Here is a 24,054-nt window from a genome sequence, read left to right on the forward strand (position 1 = left end):
AAAAGACACCAGCTCCTCCCTCAACGAAATGTGATTGGTCATAGTTCTCAAAACAGGCCGTGCTATTCGCACGTCAATCACTAGAATTTCCTCGTGCAAAATTGAAACCAACCCACGATGAAATCTGATTGGTAGTTCTACTTCTAAATTGACTTCCCAGTGTAATCGCGGTTTGGGTTCGCTTAAAGTCAACGCCGTTTGTTGGAAGTAGGAGACGGTGTGTTTGGTAATGTGAGTTATGTTTTGATTTTACCAAGGATAGGACGACAGCACTTAAATGTTTGCAGTGATGCTGCCCTAAATACCACTCTTAATTGCCCCTTGGGGATAAATAAAGTCTTTCTGAACACTTACCTTCATTTACGTTACCCTGTCAAATTTAGTATGCCCTGTTTGTCATGTGACTATAAATCTCAGTTTTTGTACAAGACGAACGAATGCAAACGTAGCAACATTGTTGGGCCCAAAGTTGTTTTTTTATATATCAGTAACATTATGGTGTTACTCACATGACTCTGTTTAAATGATGAGCTAAGCAACTATACCCCGTGTGAGTATAGAGAAGCTCACCAGGTTATTTAAACCACAGCACCTTACTCAATACAGCCATGATTAAATTTGTATTACTTTGTACTGGTAGAAATGGGTAAAACGGCCTACTGAGTTGTCCACTGCACAGTCGTGTATGTAGTTCCTTTGCCTTCCAGTTACACTCTCTATGCATTGACAGTCCTAGTCGGCACTAGTTTACAGCATATGGGCATTTAATAGTGGATTCAAGGTGGGTTACTTTGCATTTGATGTGTGTTTTCATTTTTATATTATTAAACTACATTTTGGAGGAGAATGTAGCCCCCCCCCCCCCCCCTTTTTTTTAAAACCTAATTAAATTTATTTGGCAGGTACACTTAGAAATTTGTAGGAAATACCTCACATATTAAATACGATGCCTTATGCATTGGCCTGGATCAGTTTTAAATTAATTTTTTTTAGTCATACGTTATTTAGAATAATGTTATGTATTAGTTCTGTACTAGTGAACAGCTACTATTTTTTTTTTCTAAATCAGAGCATTTTTGTAGAATTTGTGCAGTTGCAGTTGTTAGGATATAGAAAATTTAAACTATTTAATTAATGCTCAGCAGTGATGTTAATAAATAAGTAGTAAAACAAATGTGTTTGCTTCATGGATAAGTGAGCCTTTGCTCCTTAAGCTGTGACCTGTTGAAAGGTATTTAAGTACAGATTATATATACCATTATTAGAGAAACTGTAGCACTGATATCTGCATTTTTATTAGTGGTAGTAAAGAAAACCTTGACCTTTGGCTTATAGGGATGTGTGTCCAATGAAATAACCAATAATAGGTGATCTTGTTATGAAGTTTGACTGCGTATATTGAATCTTTAGCCTAAACACATGTAGATAATATGTTACCTTTACCCACACTCGTGGGTCTACTAAATAGTGATATGAAAGAGCAAACACGAAGCTGTAGGCAAAAAAGGTGTGTCAAACACTGACGTGTAAACTGGTATACAGAGGTGAACCTGACCTGTTTTGGCTTGTCATCCTCATGCTCAAACAAATCTGACTGGGCAGAGCTCTGTTAGGAAGGCGGAGTTAAAAGTCTAGTCCAGGAAGTTCTATTACAGCTTGTTGCATTTGACACAGGCAAGGGGAAGCTTCAAAAGCAGCATAATAGAGCTCCAGCAACAAACTACTGAAGGGTCTAAGATCATGAGTGCTGAAATAAGTGGGCAAACAGTGCCGACCGAGGAACCGGCAGCTGCTGGTTCAGGTTCAGCTCCCATTAAAGGAGGGTGGAAAGTGAGTGGCAAACAAATTTGTACTAGACATTTTGAGCCCAGATGCAATGCTATATGTCACATATGATAACTAACCTCTATTCTGTTTCTTACAGTGCCCATTGAGTGATGCCCATGTTCACAGAGAAGATGTGAGAAAAGTTTGGAAAGAGTGCCAAGAGGAGAGCTTCTGGTACAGAGGTAGTCTCTTTCAGACATTCAGTAAATGCTCTCACGTGTGTCACAAATTTTCATTAACAATTTGTTGAAATGTCTCCCAGTGAGAGACAAGACTTGGAAATGTTCTTTGATGTGTAAGCAGGGTTTTTGTAGTAGAAGTAGGGGATAGGGGTCATCAATCAAGCTTACCGTTGAGGGTTTACATTCTTCACTGCGGAATTCAGTGTGTGGTCTTAAAAAAGGGGGGCAGATCAGTAAGAGGGTAAGTAACTCATAGTAAGATTTTATACTTTCGTCATTCTCTCAGTTGTGATTACAATGTGTTTATTTGATCATGATTATTTATATATGCATTGCTTTTAAAGAAATCATTTAAATACTATAACCACTCTGCCCTGCCTGATCAGAGCTTTTACTTAGGGTTAAGGTTGGGTGAAGCTTGGCTGGGAGTGTCCAGAGGTAAAAAAGAGGTTCTAGATAAAACTAAGGGGGGAAAAAACACCCGATCTGGAAAAAGTAGTAGAAGAAAAAAAAACACAAGAGGTTTAAAGATATATCAGTCATTTATGCACACCCACACATCTTTTATACAACTGTCAGAAAATAATTATCACAGCAAAAGCTTAAGATTGTATAAGCTACTGTGAGCAGCTTGCACTAAAGAAAATATTGTGGTCAGGCTTTTTTAGATAAAGAATTCCCAAACTGAAGATTATTGGTGTTTCATGTGGCAACACATCGTTGTCTTTAGTCTCCATCTTGGCCCGGCCTCTCACCACTAACCACACAGCTGCTGCTCATCTTCTCTCATCAAGCAGTTATGTAAACATGCAGTGGCAGCAATCACTTCTTCCTGTATCCGTCCTTTCCATCCCATTAGATGGACATGAGGTTGAGTTTTGGTATATGTCTCATTACTCCAAAGTTCATTTAGGTTGAACTATAGGCAAACAAAGCAAAATTAACGTCTTCTAGTGGATTCATTCATATGGGAAATATCGCCATTTAATCACAGACAGAAAAACTTACCTTTTATGCATTATGTATTTGTTTTGAATGCTGGCTTTTTAAAATAACTTTACTCTGATTCTATTATAATATTTCCCCAAACGCTGTCCAGCAGTTTGTGGCTTTGATCAGCTTCAGAGTAACTTCTGTTTGACTTGATTTCTGTTTTTAGCGCTTCCATTGTCTGTGGGCAGCATGGCTGTCACCGGTGGTCTCATCTACCAAGGTAAAGCATTAACATTCAAATACCGTACTTTAAATTACATGATATTGATCAAAGTAAAGCAGGTGTTTCTATAGTTATCACTTTTTTCCCTCCACATAGGTATTTGGAAATCATCAAAGCGATTTGGTCCTTTTCCAAAACTAGCAGGTTTGTGTCTTTCAGTATCTTGGATCTCAGTTTGTAAGTGGCAGCTGTGATTAATGAAATAATTGTTCTTCTTCAGTTGCAGGGATCCTTGGATTTGCAGTGGGGAAAGCATCCTATGTGGGCACTTGTCGGAGCAAATTCCAGGAGCTTGGCATTCAAGGTGGACCGGGGATTGGACCCTGGTCAAAGAGAGATCACCCTGGTCACAGACACAGGGAGGGCAGGTGCTGAATTTCTGTTTGTGTAATATTATCATGTTGTGTGGTAATATTCGCAGATTCTGGGAAGAGGAGTGTTGATAATCGGAAAAAGACTTACTTTGTGGTTTTTCGTTGTATATTTGATTGTCCATTTGTTTTTATTTCATTTTACTTTATTTTTTTAATATTCTCTGAGTAATTGCTCTTCTGTCTTGTTTATTGACCACCAGAGTTACAGTGCAAGCATTCAAAAGTCATTCGGAATCAAATTACTTTATTAATCCCAGAGGAAATTGTGTCATTGTGCTGGTCCACCTTTAATAAATGACATAAAAACAATTATTTAAAAATGTTACAGATACTTATTTTTATCAGCCATTGTTATTTTTTCTCCTCTCTTTGGATGATCAATACCCTTACGCCTCAGCATGACACTTACCCAAACATTATCCTCATAGACCCTGCCACCATGTGTGTGAAGAATGTAAGAAAAATGCTCCAGCAGCACCAGCTGGACAGGCTTAAAGACTGTGAGGACGGATGTACGGTAACATTCAGTGTGCATAACTGTAAAAATAATGTATTCAGATTAGTGCAAATATAAACTATCAGAAAATATGAAAAACAATATATATATATTTTTTTAAAAGGACAACTTTGATATGTTACATAATTTGTGTCACTGTACATTGATGCACACCTATTTAAGTATTTCCTTTCCTTTTTCATCCTCACCAGTGTTGGAGAGATTTTCTGCATGAATTCATCACCTTCTTATCAATGTCTTAAATAAAACTTGTAAACACGTCTCATTTTATCAAATAACCACTAGGGGGCGCTGCTATCCTTTCTATCAAAGAGCAAGCGCTTATAGAATTTCTAGTTTATACAGGGAGGTGAATATATGGGTAAAGCCAGGTCTTTGGACATAATTATCAACAACTAAACAGTTATTGAATGTTAAGAATGAGATCTGAAAATAAATAAATAACAGCCCTATGACAATGGAGAAAAAAAAAAAGGTTTTGCCAAACTTGAATCATCAGGCATGAGTACAGTAACGACCACATCCATAACAGCAGCAGTAGTCCTACCTTAGGTTGCTCAGTGAATATGCAATGCTTGGCTACCTTCAAAAACAACTAAGGTGTAAGGGGTTAATCTGTACATGACAAATTACAGAATTTAATGAAAGGTGGAACGGGGAACATATCTTTGAGTTTTTAATATTTGGTACTTACCAGTCTAATAATAATAATGGCTTCTCTTTGTTTTCTTTTCCACATTTTGAGCATTAAGAAATCTGGTCTTAATTTTGACAGTTTATAGCACAGAAGGTGCACTTTGGAGCTGAACAGACAGCCATAACATTTTAAAACCTGTGCTTTCGTGTGTCTATAAGTGAAAGCACTAACAAAGTTGTATAACTGAAAAAAACACGATGTGGCTTTCTTACCCTATTGTGAATGAGAATTGGTCACTACTTGTAGTAATGCTAAGCTAAGTGTGATTTTACTACAGATATGTGTAGAGGCATTTACAAATATAACGTCTGATTTAAAAAGTTACCCAGACTGCTCACATCAGTGCAGGCCTCCACTAATCAGGTCTTGATGGTAAAATGGTCAGATGGAAGACATTCCTCAGTAATGAGCATGTGACAGTGAGCTGGGAGTTTGCCAAAAGGTACCTTAAGGACTCTCAGACCTTGAGCTTGAGAAGCAATATCACGTGGTGTGCAGACAAACAAATGAAGAAATATGAGGCAGTCTGCATCACCCCCTTACAGTTAGTACAGTCAAACATGTGATGGTAGCATCAGCAATGCTTTACTGCAACAGGAATGGGAGAAGCAAAAATTAAGCAATCCTGAGTGAAAACCCTTTTCAGAGTGCTTAAAGGCAGTTGTGAATGTTCATATTTCAACAAATCATACTGCCAAGATAACACCAGAGTGTATTTGAAAAAGTCTTGGAGGGTCCTAGCCAGAGTCTGAACCTGAATCTGTTTTGGAAAGTTAGCAGCACTGCTCAGCTAACCTACAATTAAGGCAATAAATCATCATATTTGGGATGAAATGATTTTTTTTTTAGGAAGTAAATACTCCTTTTATGACGAAACGTGTTTTATATTTAATTTTGCCAAAATTATATTTTTATAAGTGTCAAATAATACAAGGACTTCATGACTCTTTTGATGAAGACAGCTGGTCATTTTTGAAATATGAAGTTTAATCAGTTTTATGATTTTATATCAGTTAGTGTTTATGAAAGGAGCTCATAACTGCTGGCCTTTGGTTTCTCCACTTTCTTCATATAGTGATGCAAACAAAATCATTCCCAATTTTTGCAGTACCACAGTTAGTCTTATATTAAGTACTTTATATTGGTTTAATTGGTTTATTTACAGAGATAGAGTAGTCCCCTCCGCGTTATATTTATATATTTTTATGAGTAATAAGTGATACCAGAACAGCTTTATCGGTAACTGACAATCCAGTCAAATTTGACCAAAGTGCTCCATAAGAGGCACGACACACACTGCAGGCATGCCCACACGCCTCAACAAATATATCCAAATGATCGTTTAAAAAAAGAGACAATACAGCTGATTCCACATTTTAACATAATAATATATAATGTTTGTTTAGTCCGCAGAATGAAATAATACTTAATCTCTGTATCCGTTTGGAAGCTTTCTAACTGATATTTTTGTGATTACTCGATACTGCCGTCAGCAATGCTCAAATATAAATAAATCATAAAATACCTGACATACTGCGTCTCTTCCGACTACCCGCCTATCCGCGCAAGGCCGGTGTACTCTCGTAAGATTGAAAAAGAAAGGGGGAAAAAAGGTAGATTCGTGTGAAACTCCCGCAGAAGACGTCATCCAATCAACAGGTCGTTCTATCAAGATTGGCACTTTCCTTGTCCGGTAGAACGTAGAGTTCTGTGTAGGCGTACACCATCAGAGCCAATCAGAACAAAGAAGGCGGGGCAAACAAGCTGCCGTCTGTTCTGGCTGTGGGGCTCTTCCACCACAGAAACCGACTGAGAAAAAAAAAATCACACCACTACGCAAATCCTTCCAATGGAGAAGGGCCAGGATGTTGAAGCTTGTTCGGCGAATGAAAAGATCGTCTGCAAGCTAGCCACCTAGCTCAACTAAGAGGAGAAGAAACAAAAGTTGTGAGTAACGTCGGCTTAACATATAGTGAGGTGAATGAGGGCACGGGAGGTTGCTATCGAATGTAGTTAACGTTGGCTTATGCCAAGTTCCGCGATTAACTTTGCCGTTGAGGTTAGCTCTCCAACTGTGGTACCAAAATCGGCTGCCGTAGCATGCTAAAAGAGGGAGTTTGGCTGCTGTGCTGGGGCGAGTTAATCGCCTGTCTACCTTGCAAGTTTAGCATCGATCAGATTCCTGTTGTCATTACTTTTATCGCTGCCAGCTCGTTAGCTTACATGTTGAACGTTAACTTGTAGTTGACAACTGGCTGCTGCTGCTGCTAGCTAGCCCTTTGCTTAGCAGTACCCTTAGTGGAGTATTAACAGCAGGCTAGTTGCTAACTAAAGGCTACATTGAAGCTTATTCTCCTGTATGTTAGCCACATCAGTCTTTTTTTTATGTACATCTTTAGCATCATCTTTAGCATAGCTTTTCACGTTCATGTCGTGGGAAATAAATTGCTGTGAAACTTGTTTGGTATACTTACCCGCTGTGATCAAAGTAAACACGAGCACAGAGTTAACCAACAGTGTTTAATGCGCTATTTTCTTTTTAAATCTGGGACATTATTCAGGAAAATAAAGATGCATTATTTTATTACGTTATGACTATGAGTGGCTTAAAGGAAATAATCATATTCAAGCATGGTGCTTCATGTGCATGGGCATAACAATGAGAGAACTTCGAGATTTGCATCTATCATCCCTGCGAGGACTTCATTCCCCTGTTCAGAGTGCATCAAGACCCACAATGAAGCATTTGTTCCTTTTCTGTTGAGACCCAAGCAGTGACACTTGGATACAGGCAGAAAGGAATCTGGTCAGTCTGCTGTCTGGCTGGAGGTGGAGATAGCCAAACTATATAAGAAGAAGAAAAGCCAGTTTGTGTTCGCTCCTTTGCTCAAACAAATTAGGACAGTGATCTGAAGAACAGGAACATTGTTATGCATATTTGCACAGATTGCAAAACATGCAGCATATATAGAATGTATGCTAAAAATCCATGCCAAATCCATGTTCAAAATTCCGCATTCGGTTATGTTTTACACATAGTCTGCACATATGCTGCACAATAACAAGAGCAAACATATAAACAACTGAAACGTTGAGTTGATGACACATTGTTTGTTGTGATAGTTGAATCCCGGTGCATCATACTTCTATCACTGATCCTTGATCTTCCTACAATAAGATTTGTTTTAATTTTTGGATACTAAGGTGTTTCTGCAGCATTAAAAGACTTGGTCAGATATGGGAGGGAAATGGAAGTTTATTGGGTCTCATTAGTAGTGACTGAACTTTCACATTGGGAAAGACATTGGGAATTGTTCATGGTGCCATTCGGGGGGGGGGGTTAAATTTGTCTATAAAAAATACTTGGGCAGCTGTCAGTATACTTTGTGACTCATTTGAGAAACATGGTTGAAAATACAGCCCTATGGTAACTATCAAGGACAACCATCAGTACACTGAGAGTTTGCCAAAAGACACCTTAAGGTCTCTCAGACAGAAAAAAGCAAAACATAGATTGAACTATTTGGACACAAACACCACATTACTTTCTACACAGTTGAACACGGTGGTGGCCACATCATGTTGTGGTGAATTCTGTGACAGCAATGGTACACCATCAGGACTGAAGGAAAGATGAATACAGAAAAATTAAGAGATCCCGAGTAAAAACCTTTTTCCAGAGTGCTGAGCGGCTGAATTAAAGGTTTATATACCAACAAAGTGTATTACCAAGAAAGTACAGGAATAGCTTTGGGTGAAGTATATGAAAGTACTGGAGTGGCAGTAGTAGTAGAAACTGACCACTACTGGATGGTCTTTTGTCTTGTTTACACTAAAAGCAGTTGAGTAAGAGTGAATAATGTCTATTTACTCTTATTTAAACATTTAGTTGCCTGTGAAACATTTAAAAAAAGATCAGATTTTGACTGTAAAAACTTTCCAGACGCAATGCATTGCTGGTTTTACACATGCACTGCTAGCCAAGTAATCTTTTCTAGACATCACCTGATTAAAAAAATAAATGTCCAGCCTAGCTAGATTGGACTTTATCTTGGCTTTAAATTGCCATCTTCCTGTTGCAAAGTGTGTGAGATGTCAGGTTGCGCTAGTCTGCTTGTTAAGTGATGTCATTTCAAGTGAGGTCTTTGCTTGAGAGAAGCACCACCAAAACATTTCATTCTCTACCTATGCAAGTTTTTCTAAGCACTAAATTAGAATATGTTGGCTCCATAGTGTAGTGATTTGCCTCACAAGTGAATGATCCCTGATTCACAGCTAAGGGGAAAGCACAAATCCCTTTGGGGGGGAGGGGGGGGGGTGTAGCATCAAGAAGAGCATCAGCTGTAAAAATCTGTCAAATCACATTTAGCAAACCAACCTGCTTTGATGACCCCTTGTGAATAAGGGACCATCCAAAAGTTTTTTTTACATAAGTCAGATTATGGTCTTTCAGCAATCGATGTCGACTACTTAGACAATTTGCTACTAACTTCTGATTCCACTAAATGCCATTTTTCATAGATGCCCTGACAGCTGCACTAGATTATTTTTAACTCTCAATGGGAACTCAAGGAGCATAAAGACATCACACTTAACAAGCGGATTGTCTGATGCATTTACCTCCAGTGAGTGGTCATCATATTCACTCCTACGTACTCTGTTCAGGCACCTTCACCTAACCCACATACAGTATTTCCACTGAACGCATCTAAAATAGACTACCTTCTGCTGTGTGTCAGAAAAGGCATAAAATACCCCTGTCTAAATTCTCCTGAATTTGTTTAATCTTTATTAAGAGTTTTGTGAGTTCAAGTTAAGAAATGATACCAAAAATAGTGTTATCTAATGTCTTTGCTTCTACTGCAGTATAATGGCTGTTAAGTACTGCACTGCAGCTAAGGTGAACTTGTTATAAAGTCACACATCACTTACTTTAAATGTTGTAAACACAACCCTTTGTAGTGATGTACTGACACTGGGCTGCTAGACTGTGGGTCTTTGCAACTGACTTACAGCTCTTCTGTCCCTGCCCCAAAATCTACCAGGATAAGCCTCTGATGGCAGTACAGATGTGTACCAACTAGGGGGAATCCCCCTAGATTGCAGATCACCATCTCTCTGTGATTATCTGGGACATAATTCCAGTGAATTAGTGTGTTTGCTTTAATCTGGAAAGACGTTAATGGCATTAAAGAGTATGTGGATGAAAAACCAAGCTCTGTGAAATGCCCCAACAGTGGGCTCTCAGTAAGCTGCCCCCTGCAAGGATTAACTGTTAAATAAACATTTTAGTGGAGTGTATAAAAATCTTATGCAGCATAAAACATTTGATGTGTCTTATTGACCGAAGTCATTCATAGTTTTTGGGTTTGTTTGCTGTGTATTTGCTGTGCAGTAGTGGTCAGGTGCTACCATATTTGGGTGTTCTGTTTCTGCTTATTTTAATACTTGAAGCTTTTTTTTTTCTTGGTTTATTATCTATACCCATCTCTCATGGCTGTCATGTTGGCACCTGGATATGGGCTTTGAATTGCACAAACATCTTGCTTAGCTAGGTTATTTTCTTAAGCACAAGCTTTGATATCCTTTGACCTAGTAGTCGGTTGGTTTTATATTATCACCTTCAATATCAATTTCGGACACGACTCCAAAGTTCATGTGATGTGTGCATAGCATATAATATACCACGTGTCATTTATTTGGTGCAGTAATGACGGGTAGACATCTTATCTAAACATAGGTTTGATCCAGGTGTCTCTGTGTTTGTATTTGCACAAAGCTAAATCATTAACTGGACAAGTGAGGAAAGAAGATTCTAAGGAACAGACACAAATTTGGTTTAACTCCTTGCTGTTCAGTTAACCATTTCCCCTAGTGTGTGTGTTTGCTGAGATCTAGGCCTGTTCTGTTATGGCAAAAACAAATATTATCAGTTGTTTGGGTCACTCTTATGAACATTGAAATTATTTACAATTATTTAAAAATGGAGTTAAAAATTGATGTATTAAACTGAAAAAAGACAAAAGTTCACTTTGTAATTAATTATCCTTAAACTCTAATCATAAATCAACTGGAAAAACTAAAGAAAGCAGTGTGAAGTAAAGGAAAGAGATGTGCTGAAAGGTACAATGACAATTGGAATTGCACAACCCTACTACTAGGACCTGTCTTTGGTCACATTCTAATGCATTGAGCATTAACTCCAATGCAAATTATATTTCCAGAGTGCTTAACATTGAACAGCACCGCTGTTTTCTTTCATTCTGTTGGTGGGAAAGTCACACACCACAACGAAGGCTTCCTGTGAAACTGTGAAGATAAGAATATTCATGAGTCTGTAACGAGAAAAAAAAAGTTGACAGATAGGTAGTTTTAATGTTGGTGATAATGGGTAAGGAACATTAGAAGACACTGGGAGGATTAGTTACAGTAAGTTGTTTGTTTGTTTTCATTTATAGCTACTAGTAGTTGTGTAGCTGTTTTGAAACTAGCAGTCTGTCACCATTTGTCGCACTTTTATAAAGTTAACTTCCAAAAGCCTCTTCTTTTTCATTGTGCTTTCTGATAAATGCATAGTATTACATACTCTGAGTTAGGGATACATTTTATTGATTGTGTTGGAAGACTTGGCATAATATAGTGCACAATGTGGACTGAGTCTAGCTAGAAATAACCTATAATTGAGCCCTGCTGAGCAAGATTATCCTTGGCTTTGGGAAAGAGGGTTTGGAGCATAATTGATGTTTGGGTCTGCCTTCGCCAAAGAAACCACCCTGTCTTTGCCCTCAAGTCGGCCTCAGCTAAGTTCTTAGCATTTCCTCTGTGTTTAGATCAGTTGACTCTACTTTAATGCCTCATATTTTCTGCCTATGAATGTAATCCAGAGCGAGATTAAGATAAGAGGAATATCTGCTGAATCTTTCAAAGAAGGTGTGTGTTTGCACACTTCTCTCTTCATTTGGAAGAAACCAGTAAATTTTTGTTTAAGAGGTAGTGATTACAACAGACCAGGCCTGTCATTTACTGTTGGACAGGGCTTGATATAGGCTTTCCTCTTTTGTCTATTTTGCTGTAGACACTGCCTCTTTCTGACTGTAAACAGTTTTAAACTACAAACCTTTTTAATACTTATCTTAAAAAAAGCATTGAATTATACTTTCTTAGTTTTCTAAATTATAATGCTGATTGTGTAAGAAAACTCTGCTTTAGTTTTGCAGCCTGTGGGTAGTGGACATGTGACAGGACAGTCTTGTCTTTGTCAGGGTTATCTCCTATTTCCTGTATCAGCCTCCTATTTGCAGCATCCTTCCCATACCAGAAAGAGCAGGATGGTTTTAATATATGAAGCCAGGTTAACCATTGATCAGATCAGTTGGCTACTGCTGACCTTTAGCTCTTTGCACAAGTTGCAGCAACGTCAAAACGTGCAATGTTTAAACGCTTAAATATACTCGGACTTGGTAAAGCACCTGCTTGTTAGAAGAATTACTGAGATATGTTTAAGCACGGCCAGAGAAAATACTTAGATTCAAGTGCTTAAACACAGAGCAGGAGATTTTGTTACTCGGGTGGATTTCTGCTGCAGCGTTTTTGAGGTGCTCTGCGTTTGGCTTACTCTACTTCTGCGGTCACATGTTTTTTTTTTTGTGTGTGTGTGTTTTGGAGTCGCTGAGATGGAACAGGAAGTCAGATATATTATTCACAGGTCTTTCAGTGTGAGAATTGAGTGATGTTGCCTGACTTTTTTTTTTTTTTTTTTGTTGAAATTTTCAAGCTGTGTTTGTGGTGGGTGGGAAAAGGTTGGTAACGGTATGTCGCTGTGACGTGACTTTATGGCTGTCATTGGTTTTGTTTTGCTTTGACTTGCTATGTCCGCTGACTTGTTCTCACCATTCGTCTGCAATGTTAAGAGTGGAAGTTCTCACAACTCGGCTTCTCTGTCTGAGTGCTGTGTGACTAAGTGGTTTGTTCTTCCTTCCTTTGTTGAACTACGGTTTGATAATAGTTTGAAGTTCCTAGTCTCAGTACTTACTTTCAGTATTCGTTTCTATTAGATTGGATTATATTTACCAAGCCTTCGTTTTATTTTTACTTTAAAATGACTGCTGCTGTCTCCTCTGAGCCAGACAGTAACAATGAATGTGTGACTGGATATGAGATTACTTGACTATAAAAGGAGCCTCTTTCAGCTGCTACAGTGATAGAAGGAAAGTACAGTTTTGGAGGCTTTGAATGCTTATGTAACTGCCTCTTGGATGTAGTGGGTAATCTTCAGATTATTTCTCTGCTCAGGAGGAGGTTTTAATCCTGTCCCAACACAGAGCAAATCAGGCTGAAGCCAACAGTAGGCTGACCCATCACTTTGAAACTGTGACTGGACAGTTCAGCAGCACTCTGTCTTTAACGCATTATGATTATACAGGATGTGTTGGAGAAAGTGATTTAAAAAATTGTATAATCGAATTTCAGACATGTAATTACTTCTGTGTGATTGATTCGGTTTGTCACTTATGTGAACGTTTAGTGAGAAGTGAGGTCTGGCCAAGTTTGAAAGGGATTAACTGGGGCCAGGAATTTTTGGAAGGATTATTTACGTTTCAGAATTTGGCCAAACTGAATATTTCATGTCATCACTTCACAAGTGCATATCAAATTGAAGTAAAAAGAATTTGGAGGCATAATCTTGATGTTCTCAAGAAAAAGCAAAACATATCATTATCCAAGTATCCAGGGAATCGGTTCATGTGGAGTGGAGAGAATTTTCTGAATTGATGGAGACGTGCAGCCAAAGTCCTGCTAGAAGTAAATCTCACGACTTGGTAGACTACCTTGAATGATTCTGGGTGGATATTCTAAGGCTTTTCTCTGAGTGAATGTGAAGAGATTCATAATTCTAATTTCAGTGTACAGAGATGTACTATTTAAAAAAACAAAACAAAACGTACCTACCCATTTTCATGGCCTAAAATGAGTAGATGTCTGTCAGCACATATCTAAAATGGCCATGAAGTTCTTCTGTGCATCACCGCAACAATATGATTATGGCTCATATCCTTCCTGCTGATTGGCGCCTCAGAATCGGGGGTGGAGGGGTGTGAGAAAATGCCTGTTTTAGACATTTTTATACCATATCTTTAAAAATACTGACACTATTATTGAAAGCTTTAAGATTGTACTAGTGAAGTTACACATGTGTGAATGTTTTCCCAACTCTCAAAAGTAAGTGCATCTATACCAATGTTAATGTAAAGCCATAATGAATGTTCTTTCCTTAATATACTGTTGATATGTTAGTGCGCATATTAAACATGGCTAGAGTTTTAAACAGGGAGGTCAGCATGTGCACAAGGTTTTTCTGCGAGCTAGCAGCCAGGCTTTTTCCTGCATTGAGGAATCTTTGGAATCTGTCTGAAGAGGTTTTTAGCCGCAGCTAAAGAAAAATCAGCAGCACTGTAAAAAAAAAAATTGACAGTTTTGTTGACAAAGGTTTCACTTACTCAGTTGCGGTAGTCGTCTTTTCAGCAGATGATCAGAAATGCCAAGAGTTTACAATGATTTCTGTCAAGCAAGGTAACACAGACCTATAACCTTTTATTCTTGGCATTCTAATACCCTTGTGAGCTAACATGTCTAATACTGTCATCCCAGACAAAGTAGCTCAATCATGTGTTGTTCAAACCTTTGGTTTGTGAGAGGCAGCCAACCAGAAGAAAGCTTACTTAAAGGAAGAGGGACTTGAAGCGGGAGGAGCTGAAATTATTATTATTATTATTTTTTTAAGATATGGGACTGTACAAAGCCCCAGCATGACATAAATGAGGACTATTTGTAACTGGGAATCATTCAAAGTGATTAGGCTAGGAATTAAAATATGACGCATGAAATGAGCACAGTAGATTGACTTTAAGATTAAAGAGTGTATTTTCTCTATTCCTCTGGTTGTTTATGCTGTTTTCATATCAATTTTCTGCTTTGTAGTTGTTAAAGGGATGATTTCTGTGCACTCCATTTCAGATTCCTGTGCAGCAAATTTGTGGGCCCTCCTGTCACTTTCCTGTTCCAGCCCATGCTCTATGGCCTTAAGGTAGTATGCAAGGGTTAAGGGGGTTGTGTTCCACTGTGTACTGTGGTTTAGGTTTTAGAGCAAATGCAAGCTAAATACTGTGGGAATGAGGAGGGTGTTGGATTAATTGCTGTGTTTGTTTTGCAAAGTTCTAAAAGTAGTACAATAGAGTATTTAGTATTTTCTGGCTGGCATTTTCTTTTCTTGTTTGACTTGGTTAACTTCATCTGTGTTTGTCTGTACTGTAGTCCTAAGGCAGTGTTTCCCAAACTTTTTTTGCTAGGCTCCTCTTTGTTTTACAACAAAAATCTTGTAATCTCCTACCTTGGCTCCTGTGCAGGTGAAGCCAAAGGGAAGATATGCTTCACCATATTTTCTAGTCATTGGCTTAGAATGAAGTTGGTTTGAAAACATCATCACCTGCTTTGCGTTTGCGTGGAAGCCCCAGTGTCCAAGCATTCTTTTATTTTTTATTTTTTCTCCCATACCACGCCCCCCCCCCCACACTTTGGGAACCTCTGTCCTAAGGTGAAACTTTATTTGAATCTGCTCTCACACAGGCTTTACAGTTAGACTAACAGTTTCAAGTAATTCTGTCATATAGATGTGTCATTTTACAATTGCAAAGGTGTAAGACTGCTTTGACTCATATTACCATCACAGCGCTGCAAGAGTTTCCTCTTTTAAGCTTTAAAGAAAAAATGAAGAAATAAATGACCAAACTAGAAACACTACTGCGTAAATCAACAATGAGCTGACCCACAGAATGTAACTTTGAGTTCACACACTTGCATGTCACAACTGAGTATTAACATCGAATCAATGACCCCCTTAGCTGTCTAAAGTTGATTTTATTCTAGTGAAAGCTGTATCAGGTATTTTTCAGGGCATTTTTAAATCAGACATAGCTGTTGTGTATCAAGCCTAAATGTGAAGTGCATGTTTAGAAAGCAAACATCATAAGACAGTAATTGATAAAGTATTTGATAAAGTAATTGTTATGTTTGACAGTGCCAAACATAATAAAAAAATGGATTCAACTAAAAAAAGGCTTAAAAAAATCTCCAGTTACACTGAAGCCCACCTACTGTTCTGTTTTTTTGTTTGAATGGTTCAAAATATGTTGAGTGTCAGTGTTACGGCTGATTCCGTAACACTGTTCCACAGTTTGTGTGAGGCAGAGTTGGCAAATTCTGCCACTTAGGTCTCAAAATGACTCTCAGTAGCAGCTATGGTGTTAATATTTAAGGGGCGAAAAAAGTTTTAATCAAGTGTTGAAATTATTCTTTCAGCAGTGAGCTGTAAATGTCGTGAAGTTGGGTTATGCCGGCATGTGTCACATGACTGCTTAAATATGTGGTTGTGCATATTGTTTTGGTCTCCGGGAGAGATGTGTCATCTCACACTTGGTCTGGACACAAAAAAAGAAAGAAAGGAGGTTAATTTTGACACTGGGTCTGGTTAGGTCACATTCTCACATTCTTCAGCAGTGACAACCAGGCTCTCTGTGGGTTGCCTTTCAACAGCCATTCAGCACTGGGCTGAACCAGCTTGATCTCTCGCTGTACGAATGTTTGAATGTTCAGCACTTCGTTTGTGTTTACCAATGGAAAACACAGCCTTAAAATTTAACTTGTGTACAGGAAATTAAAAATAGATCCATGGCATACATTAAATTTGATTCAGTTATGTAAATATAAAAACAAATAGGGCCATAAGAAATTGCATACAAAAAGAAATACTGATATTTATTTTCAAACGTATTAACTGTATTGGTTTCCTAATTGAGAGATTTAGAGTTATCATCTGAATAGCCAGAGTTTATAGGGACTAACTTGGGAGAGCAAGCCGTTAGTAAGCAAAAATTAAGATGAAGTTGCACTCAAGCAATATGTTAGACACTTGTCCAAAAACACAGTTTTTATGGTTGAATCATTTCAGGTTACACTTGAGAGTCTTGCATAAGAAGGCAGAGTTATAGCTTGATGATGTGGCTGTTTGTACCATTAGGGGGCAGTGTAACATTGTTTTCATATTCACCTTACTTGACATGGAATGCTAGCTGTTTACTCACATCCAGAGGTGGGGCAGTAGACTCATGCATGCACAAAGCAATCACAGTGACTCTGGTAGGTTTAATGCTGACAGCCCCCTCAGCTGACTGCAGAACAGACCCTGGTTTCTGGTCCCTGGCCCAGTAGTTTTCCTGTTTTCTTCTGCTTGAAAGCAGACCAAGGCACAAATGGGTGGGACCCAGAATGGCCTAGGAACGCTGTACATTGTTCTCGGAGTTTCCTCTTCCACATTCCTGGGCTGATTGGGATCTGGGCCTCCTGTGCAGGGGTATTGTTCTAACTCACCAGCACCACAGACCTGGCCCCAGCTAACCACAGCTGCCTCCACTGACCATTGTAGTGCCCTGGCCTAATGATGGCTATCTTTGCCATATCCATTTCTCGCTTTCTCTGACTAACTCCTTTCTGCATCTTTGCCTGGCAGTAGTCCTGAAACAACATCAATCTTTGCAACTTAAAACAGTCTTTTTCTCTTGTGCTTACATTTGGGATTATATTTTTTAATAATTTGTCAAGTTTTGTATCTAGATTTCAAATTATTCCTTTTGGAAACTTTTACCAGCCTAATGAATTGCAGCATGCCATAACTAAGGCAATCAGTTTGGCAAGTAAGATGAGAGGTCAGATGGGCACACTTTGACATATTTAGCTACCTCACTCTTATATAATTCCTAAAGACTCAAAGGACTATGTAAACTAGAACTACAAATTAGTTCCTGTGCCTTAGCAGACATCTGTGGTCTCTAGTGGAAATGGCAACTTAAAAGGCCTGCTGCACTTTATATGCAATGGAAGCAAAATGGTTTGAAGTTTCTGAACTAACATTTCAATTCCTGGTGTTCTTTTAAGTGAGGACAAAACATTTTTGTGTCAGTTGTTTTTTCTGGATTGTGAAGGTTTACACTTTGATAGATTTAACAGTAAATTAATTCAATTTTATGACTTTTTATATATGAAAATGTTGATGCCAGTGGAAAAATTGTGTGATTAAAAAAAAATTAATTAATTGATGTTTTGGTAGTGTAGTTTCGGGCATAAGTGTTAATTAGCTACAGTCCCACTTTAACAAGTGTTCTGCTTGCTTGTCAAGTAGTCATGTTGTAAACTTCTAAAGCTTGGGGTATCTACTAATTTTAGATCAAGTGCTAAAAACACCAGAGTGTGATCTCAAGTTGGCCAAACCAGAGAAACTGTTGCATAATAAGATGTAAAAATTCCCCTTTTATTTAATATAAATACATAGGGCCATATTGATGGGCCGTCTTAGACCCTTTAGTGTGTCTGGCGTTTCCTGCCACTACAATATTTACATTCCTACTATATAGAGCCAGCTACCTTATTTGTATATCAGGGTTTTTTTTTTTTTTTATACCATATGCAGCCAATGCAAGAACACATTCAAGCATATTTACGTACATGCATACCTACATGTATTGCTTTTTCAGTTATATTTACAGAAAGCACAGAGGAGAGAAACAGGAAGAGGATGATGTCTTTAGCTTTTACTTCCTGTCTCTGCCTTTTGACATAGTTTATACACTACAACAATTACATCATCTTGCTGTTGACGTTTTCGCACACTGCAGTAGAGGGTGTAAACACTCCCTAACCACACTTACTGGTCTCACAGAGTGCATGTTTCCTTATAATCATTAGTCGAACAAAGAAAAAATCTTTAAAGGCCACGGTTAATTTTTGAGTACGTTCGCCATTCGTGTTTCATAACAGCATAATGCTATCAATGTGAGCTAATATAGCAAAAACTTGGTTTTGATGTCAGCTTGGAGTAGCTCCCTCTTCTGTATTGTACAGGGCTCTAGCAAACCTCGTTTGACTCGCTGGAAAATAATGGACTTAAGTTTTACATCAGGAGGAAGATGAGAACCCCGAAACTCATCCAAGTGTGAGTGTCAGGCCCAGAAAACGGGGAGACTTTGCATGTTCTCCCTGTGCCTACCTGTATGTTAGGTGTGAAAGTGAGTGTGGATGGTTGTCCGTCTCTCTGTGTTAACCCTGTGATGCACCAGCAATGCTGCAGGTGTACCCTGCTTCTCGTCCTGACAGCAGTTGATAGGCTCCAGCCCCCAACGACCCTGAATTGGATAAGTTGTTAGGAATATGGATGAATAAGCTTTTAAAGATGTAAAGCAAGGTTTTAAATCCTGTTGAGTACTTTAGTGCCATAAACCTCTTTATATTAGAGTTGCTTATTTCATTATTAATATTAAAGTGCTTATTGGAGTCTTCATTAGAACAGTCCCTTTATCATGCTGCTTACTGATTGATGAAACAGCATATAATGTTCATCTTAAGCATTTTAATCTTTTTTTGCACATTAGTGCTGTGGCCATCACTGAAATTTGTGAATGCTTCCAGCTCTCTGTTGCTGTAGAGCACTCACTGCATTTGTAAATTGATGATTTCTTTAGGCAGTGAGCTTTTGAGAGTCAGCACAGCATAAGACAGCCTTACTCTGCAGCAAGGGATATTTGGAAGGGTTTGAGTTCACTGCAGGTACAAACTGTGCAGCCAAGCAGAGCACAGCAGTCTGTCATCACCCTGTTTCAGACACCAGCACAGTTGAACAGAAGTGAAAGCAAGGGGAGGGGTGCTCTTGTTGTTTAAGCAAGTTAGCAAGAAAGCAAATGAGCATTTGTGCTTGTGCATGAATACTAAAAAGTGACACTATTTCGACTTCGATAAGCGCTATCAGTAAATGCAGGCAGGCGGGCGAGTGAAGCTTGCTCTATGGCGCTTCCTTACTTGTTTTAGTCCCTGTCAATCTTCTTCCTTCTCTTGTGGTGTTTCTCCTGTGAGTAACACAGGCCAGCAGGGTGTGGCTGGTGTCGTCGCTGTTGTGATTGGCTAGAGGCCCAAGCTTGTGTTATCTCCTGTGGAACATGTTCTAGTCCCACCCCAGATAGTGCCTGGCACTCAAATATAGCCCTGCCTACTTGCAATTACATCACATCCTATGAAAAGATCCATGTCTTTTTGCTTTCTCTTTACACTGTCAACAGACAGGTAATGTGCAGTGTAGAAAGTTTCTCACTCTGTCAGGTTAACTAGCTACAGTTGGAGCTCTCTATATAGCTTTAGAGAGCCTGACAGAGAGTTTCTGCGTTGCTCTGTAAGGGCCCACAGCTTAAGAACTTTACAGTGAGTGCACGTCTGACGGCTACATGTAGGTTGCAGCTCGCTATAAAGACTACCTACTCCTCTGTAAATGGGGCACGTGAAACAGGCAGGTAATTTGTGTCAGAATGGCGTGGCACAGGCTACTGGACTATGCACCAGAGTAAAAGACCTAAAGTCTCATCGACCATGGATTTTCTAAAGAGCCTGGTTCCAGCTGTGATCTCAGGTGAGGGATCTGCTGAACATGGGGGAACTGAACCCAGGGAGCCAGGCCCACGGCTTCTCCGGGTGAAAAGACTGGGCCTGCTAACCATGGGACAGACCATTGAAGAAGATCTGGTAGATCCGGTTACAAAGCAAGATGCTGGGATAAGCTCCTCCAGACATGCTCGCAGTAACCATACCCGCCTTAAAGGTACAAATGTCCCAAATACACAATTCATATATATATAGCTTTTTTTATGTGCTTCCTATAGATTACAATTTTGGTTAATCTCTGTTAACATATTTCCAAAAACTGGCTTAATACCCTCCTGCTTTATGCACACATGCTTACATACACCATGTATGAAAAAATACGACTGGGTTATCTGTGTTTTCTGTTCACTGTGGAGGGCAGTAAAATGCTGTGGTCACCACTCTCAATCCATGCTCAATTGAGAGTGTGGCATAGGGGCATGTGTGCTGACAAATGAATTGTATTTCCATTGTGATTTCAATCTGAACATATACAATACACAAAATAACACTGTAGATATGCAAAAATTTGACATTGCGATAAAAGCTTTATTCCTTATTCATATTCTTCTTTGTTTATTGGGCATAGGCTATTAAATGTTTAAAGTGCAAACAGTGGTAAGATACATTTTTCTCAAATTGTGCAATAAATAAATAAATCCAAATCCAATTAATTGTGTGGAAAACAGAGATTTAATTGCTTTAGATGCCTGTCCTGGATGTGTTATACCGTATAGTATATATTGAGTAAGTTTATCTACGCAGGATTTCTAATATTTTATGATTCGTAGCAGTCAGTTCACTTACTGTTAACAGAGTGGAAAATTTTTGGCACCCATCCAATCTTTTAGTCAAAGGAAAATCATTTTCATAAAATTATTTTTCTTTAAAATTTGTTTGGAATACCAGTAAAGTATTAGTAGTAGTAGTTTTAATTTACTATGTGCAAGACTGTCTTCCTGATGGCTAGTTACCCCACTCACTGTGAGCCAGAAAACCACTGGAAGTGAAGTCAGAAAATTCATACTGAATTTGGAATTGGTGCAGTGATGTCATTGCGTGTATTACGGGTTTTTCGCCTAGTTGGCCAAATCCATTGTCAAAATGTGATCTCACATCAGTATTAAACAGAAGCAGCTACACAGAACTGAGGTAGTGTAGGTGGAGCCCTCTTAACTGTGTAATGCGACAGCACATGGCAGTAGCATAAGAAAGCCAAGTTTAGGCTGGACTGTGGTCTGTCAGACTGCTATTTAAACAATTCACGAATATTACCAAACCACTTTTAGCTTACAAAGGCAATGCTTGCTGTGATGTGCCCACACAGACTATATTTAAGAACTGCATACAGTGTAAATTTCCAAGCCCAATTTAAAACATTATTTTGGTTTTCATGTTTTCATGGTCAGCATTCTTAATGCATTATTCACATTCACTGCTGCCATTAACCTAGTTGTCAAAAGTTTAAAACACAACAACAAAATTATTTGTCTTTTGTGACCGAGCCAGTCAAAATGATAACAGCGTTTGCAAAGAAAAGTGTTAAAGGTTACTCTGTCCGCTTGATGTGTTTACTGTCAATAGAACCTTTTTTGTAATCCCTTTTAGTGTTTGTGGATTGTGGATTTCTGTCCTACCCAGGTGGTTTAGTTCAGCATCGCGAAATATGTGTCAAATACTTCTTACTTTCTTCCTTGATTTTTCTTTCCTTTTTTAAGATACTGCTACTTATATACACAATGGTGGATTGTTGAAAAAGAGTGTTTTATTTATTTAGTCTCTTTTATCTGTGAACATGCCTTTCCATAGAAAGCCCACTATCATGACTTTTCTGGGTGTCTTGTCACCATTTGATCTAGCAATCTGACATCTTACTGGATGATAAAAAGCATACTTGTTGTTTCTGGCTGGAGCTTTGGTGATCTTAAGCATTTTCAGACAACATAAAAGGAAAGCTGCGATGCAGGTTATGTCTGTTTAAGAGTGCAGAGTTATTTTACTTGGCAGGTAAGCTGTAGGCAAGGTGTGATCAAAAATCTCTGAGGACAGATCCATAAAAGTCAAAGGTCTTTGATTAAATTTTTGGCCAGCTCTTATTCAAGGTCAACATCTCCAGTCGCTTCCAGTCAGGAAGTTTGACATTGTAAAACATCCATCGCATTGTGCACCTTGAAGTCATTCCAGACAGCGTGAGACAGCGTGGAGCTCTATGGAGCATTAAGTTCAAAGGATACAAAAGGTGGTGTATACCAGCTGCTACCATGTCTGCTCTGAAGCAAATACAAATCTTTTGCCACATCAACTCAATAATCGTTCACCGCCTGGACACATCCAAAGCCAGTGTCATGCCTCTGTAGTAGGGGATATATTGTGCCTGTGACAGTAGTTAAAGGTTTATGTACATATAATTTTTCATGTAGGTCAGCCAGTTTACACTGGTAAACTTCTCAGGGTATTTTCTTTTTTCCCCTCCACTGCTACCTGTCAGAGCATGCTTGCTCCCTATTTGCTCATGGCTAAAATATGACTCAGCCTTCCCTTCTGCTGCACTCACTTGGCCTCTTAGTCTTTTATGAATAACATTATTCAACCGGTTAAACTAACCCACAATAACAAAGTGATATTCTTCATTTTGGTTTGGTGAAGTGTGAAGATAATCTAAAGTTTTGCTAGCTTGGCTCATGAAACTCTTGTTGCGTCTGTGTTCATGTGCTTGGCTCAGACTGCAGGCTATAGGCTGATGTTCATTTTGAAAGACAGTTTCTGTTGACTGGGCAAATTGTTTTCAAACATTTCCTTCTTTCTTCCCTATTAGGAAAGATCCATCATATTAAAAAAGTCTCCTTTTTGAACCATGCTGGTGATGGCAGGGGTCACAATGGTGAGTTATGCATTACAAGACGTAGCGTGATTGCTACATTAAGATGAGGTCAGAGGAGCTTTAATTGAGTTTTAACTCCGTGTGGAGTGACACTTCCCTTGTTGAAGAACCTGCATAGTCTGTGGCTTTTAAGGCGGTGCTGTTCTTTTCATTTTGTCGTTTGTCATCTTTTGCAGGCTTAGACAATATTCAACTGCTTGATGCACAGTTCAGTTTTCAGGATACGTTTGATTAGGACTGTATTTGGTTAATGGGTGCAGCGGGTTTGTGATTAGGGAGTGTTTGGAGCATGTGACAAAATGGTGCAGTGATGGGTTGTGCTTCTGTAATAAAAGATCCTTGTGAAATTTCTGTCTAAACACTCCACAGGGTGTGTATCCAGACAGGATGGATGAACTTATTCATGGAATTTCTTAAGTAGTCGTCAGCCAACAATAGTGAAACAAACTCCATAATGGTGCGCAGTGCAGCCTGCATTTAGTGGGAATATGGTGTCATATCGACGAATGCTGTGAATCATTGTTCATACTCATTCTCCAGCCAGCTGTTCCATAGTGAATAAACTTGAAGACATTTGGTTCTATGAGTAATAAACTGACCTTTTAAAACCTGAGTTAAGAGGTGTTTTTATTCAGATTTTCCTCATGTTCTGCTCATCATTCCACGGGGGCTTTTGCTTCTGACCTAAGAAATACTTTTTTTTTTTTTTTTTTCCCAATTAGACTGTCTTAATTTGCTAGGCGAATCAAAAGAATGAGTTTGCTCATTTTCAGCTTGAGCAGAATCAATAGATTGTCTCATAGAATTTGACCGTTTATGGTTTATGCAACACATTATATATGAAGGT

At 38.7% G+C, this 24,054-nt stretch overlaps 2 protein-coding genes and 1 long non-coding RNA gene across 11 annotated transcripts in view; 2 read left to right on the forward strand and 1 right to left on the reverse strand.

The window, feature by feature from the left end:
* Positions 1-99: 99 nt before the first annotated feature.
* Positions 100-4,376, forward strand: ociad2 (OCIA domain containing 2). The gene is made up of 8 exons (XM_085449256.1): positions 100-231; positions 1,675-1,830; positions 1,925-2,009; positions 3,169-3,222; positions 3,322-3,369; positions 3,446-3,593; positions 4,028-4,111; positions 4,308-4,376. Exons 2-7 carry the CDS (start codon positions 1,741-1,743, stop codon positions 4,092-4,094), a joined length of 492 nt encoding a protein of 163 aa, XP_085305382.1. The 5' UTR covers positions 100-231; positions 1,675-1,740; the 3' UTR covers positions 4,095-4,111; positions 4,308-4,376.
* On the reverse strand, positions 2,539-6,477 carry LOC146680257 (uncharacterized). 2 transcript variants are annotated; one of them, XR_014918163.1, is made up of 3 exons: positions 6,339-6,477; positions 3,018-4,136; positions 2,539-2,928 (listed from the first exon to the last, which is right to left on the reverse strand). It is a non-coding gene; the product is annotated as an uncharacterized LOC146680257 (long non-coding RNA). The 2 variants fall into 2 exon arrangements; XR_014918162.1 differs by lacking the exon at positions 2,539-2,928 and having other exon boundaries at positions 2,976-4,136.
* A 94-nt stretch (positions 6,478-6,571) lies between these two features.
* The window catches only part of fryl (furry homolog, like), a 75,466-nt gene continuing 57,983 nt past the window's right edge, over positions 6,572-24,054 (forward strand). For 3 of the 8 annotated variants that reach the window (XM_085447443.1, XM_085447450.1, XM_085447451.1), the window contains exons 1-2: positions 19,936-20,504; positions 23,142-23,207. In XM_085447443.1, the coding sequence (XP_085303569.1) occupies positions 20,240-20,504; positions 23,142-23,207 (331 nt within the window). In that variant the 5' untranslated portion in view covers positions 19,936-20,239. Of the gene's footprint in view, positions 6,761-14,827; positions 14,898-19,823; positions 20,505-23,141; positions 23,208-24,054 lie in introns of those variants that run through there. The other 5 variants (XM_085447444.1, XM_085447445.1, XM_085447447.1 and 2 more) reach the window with 4 other exon arrangements.

Source organism: Copadichromis virginalis, linkage group LG23 (assembly GCF_057382275.1).
Source record: "Copadichromis virginalis isolate Kocher_CV1m ecotype Utaka linkage group LG23, C_Virginalis_male_GT1.1, whole genome shotgun sequence".
Taxonomy (NCBI): Eukaryota; Metazoa; Chordata; class Actinopteri; order Cichliformes; family Cichlidae; genus Copadichromis; species Copadichromis virginalis.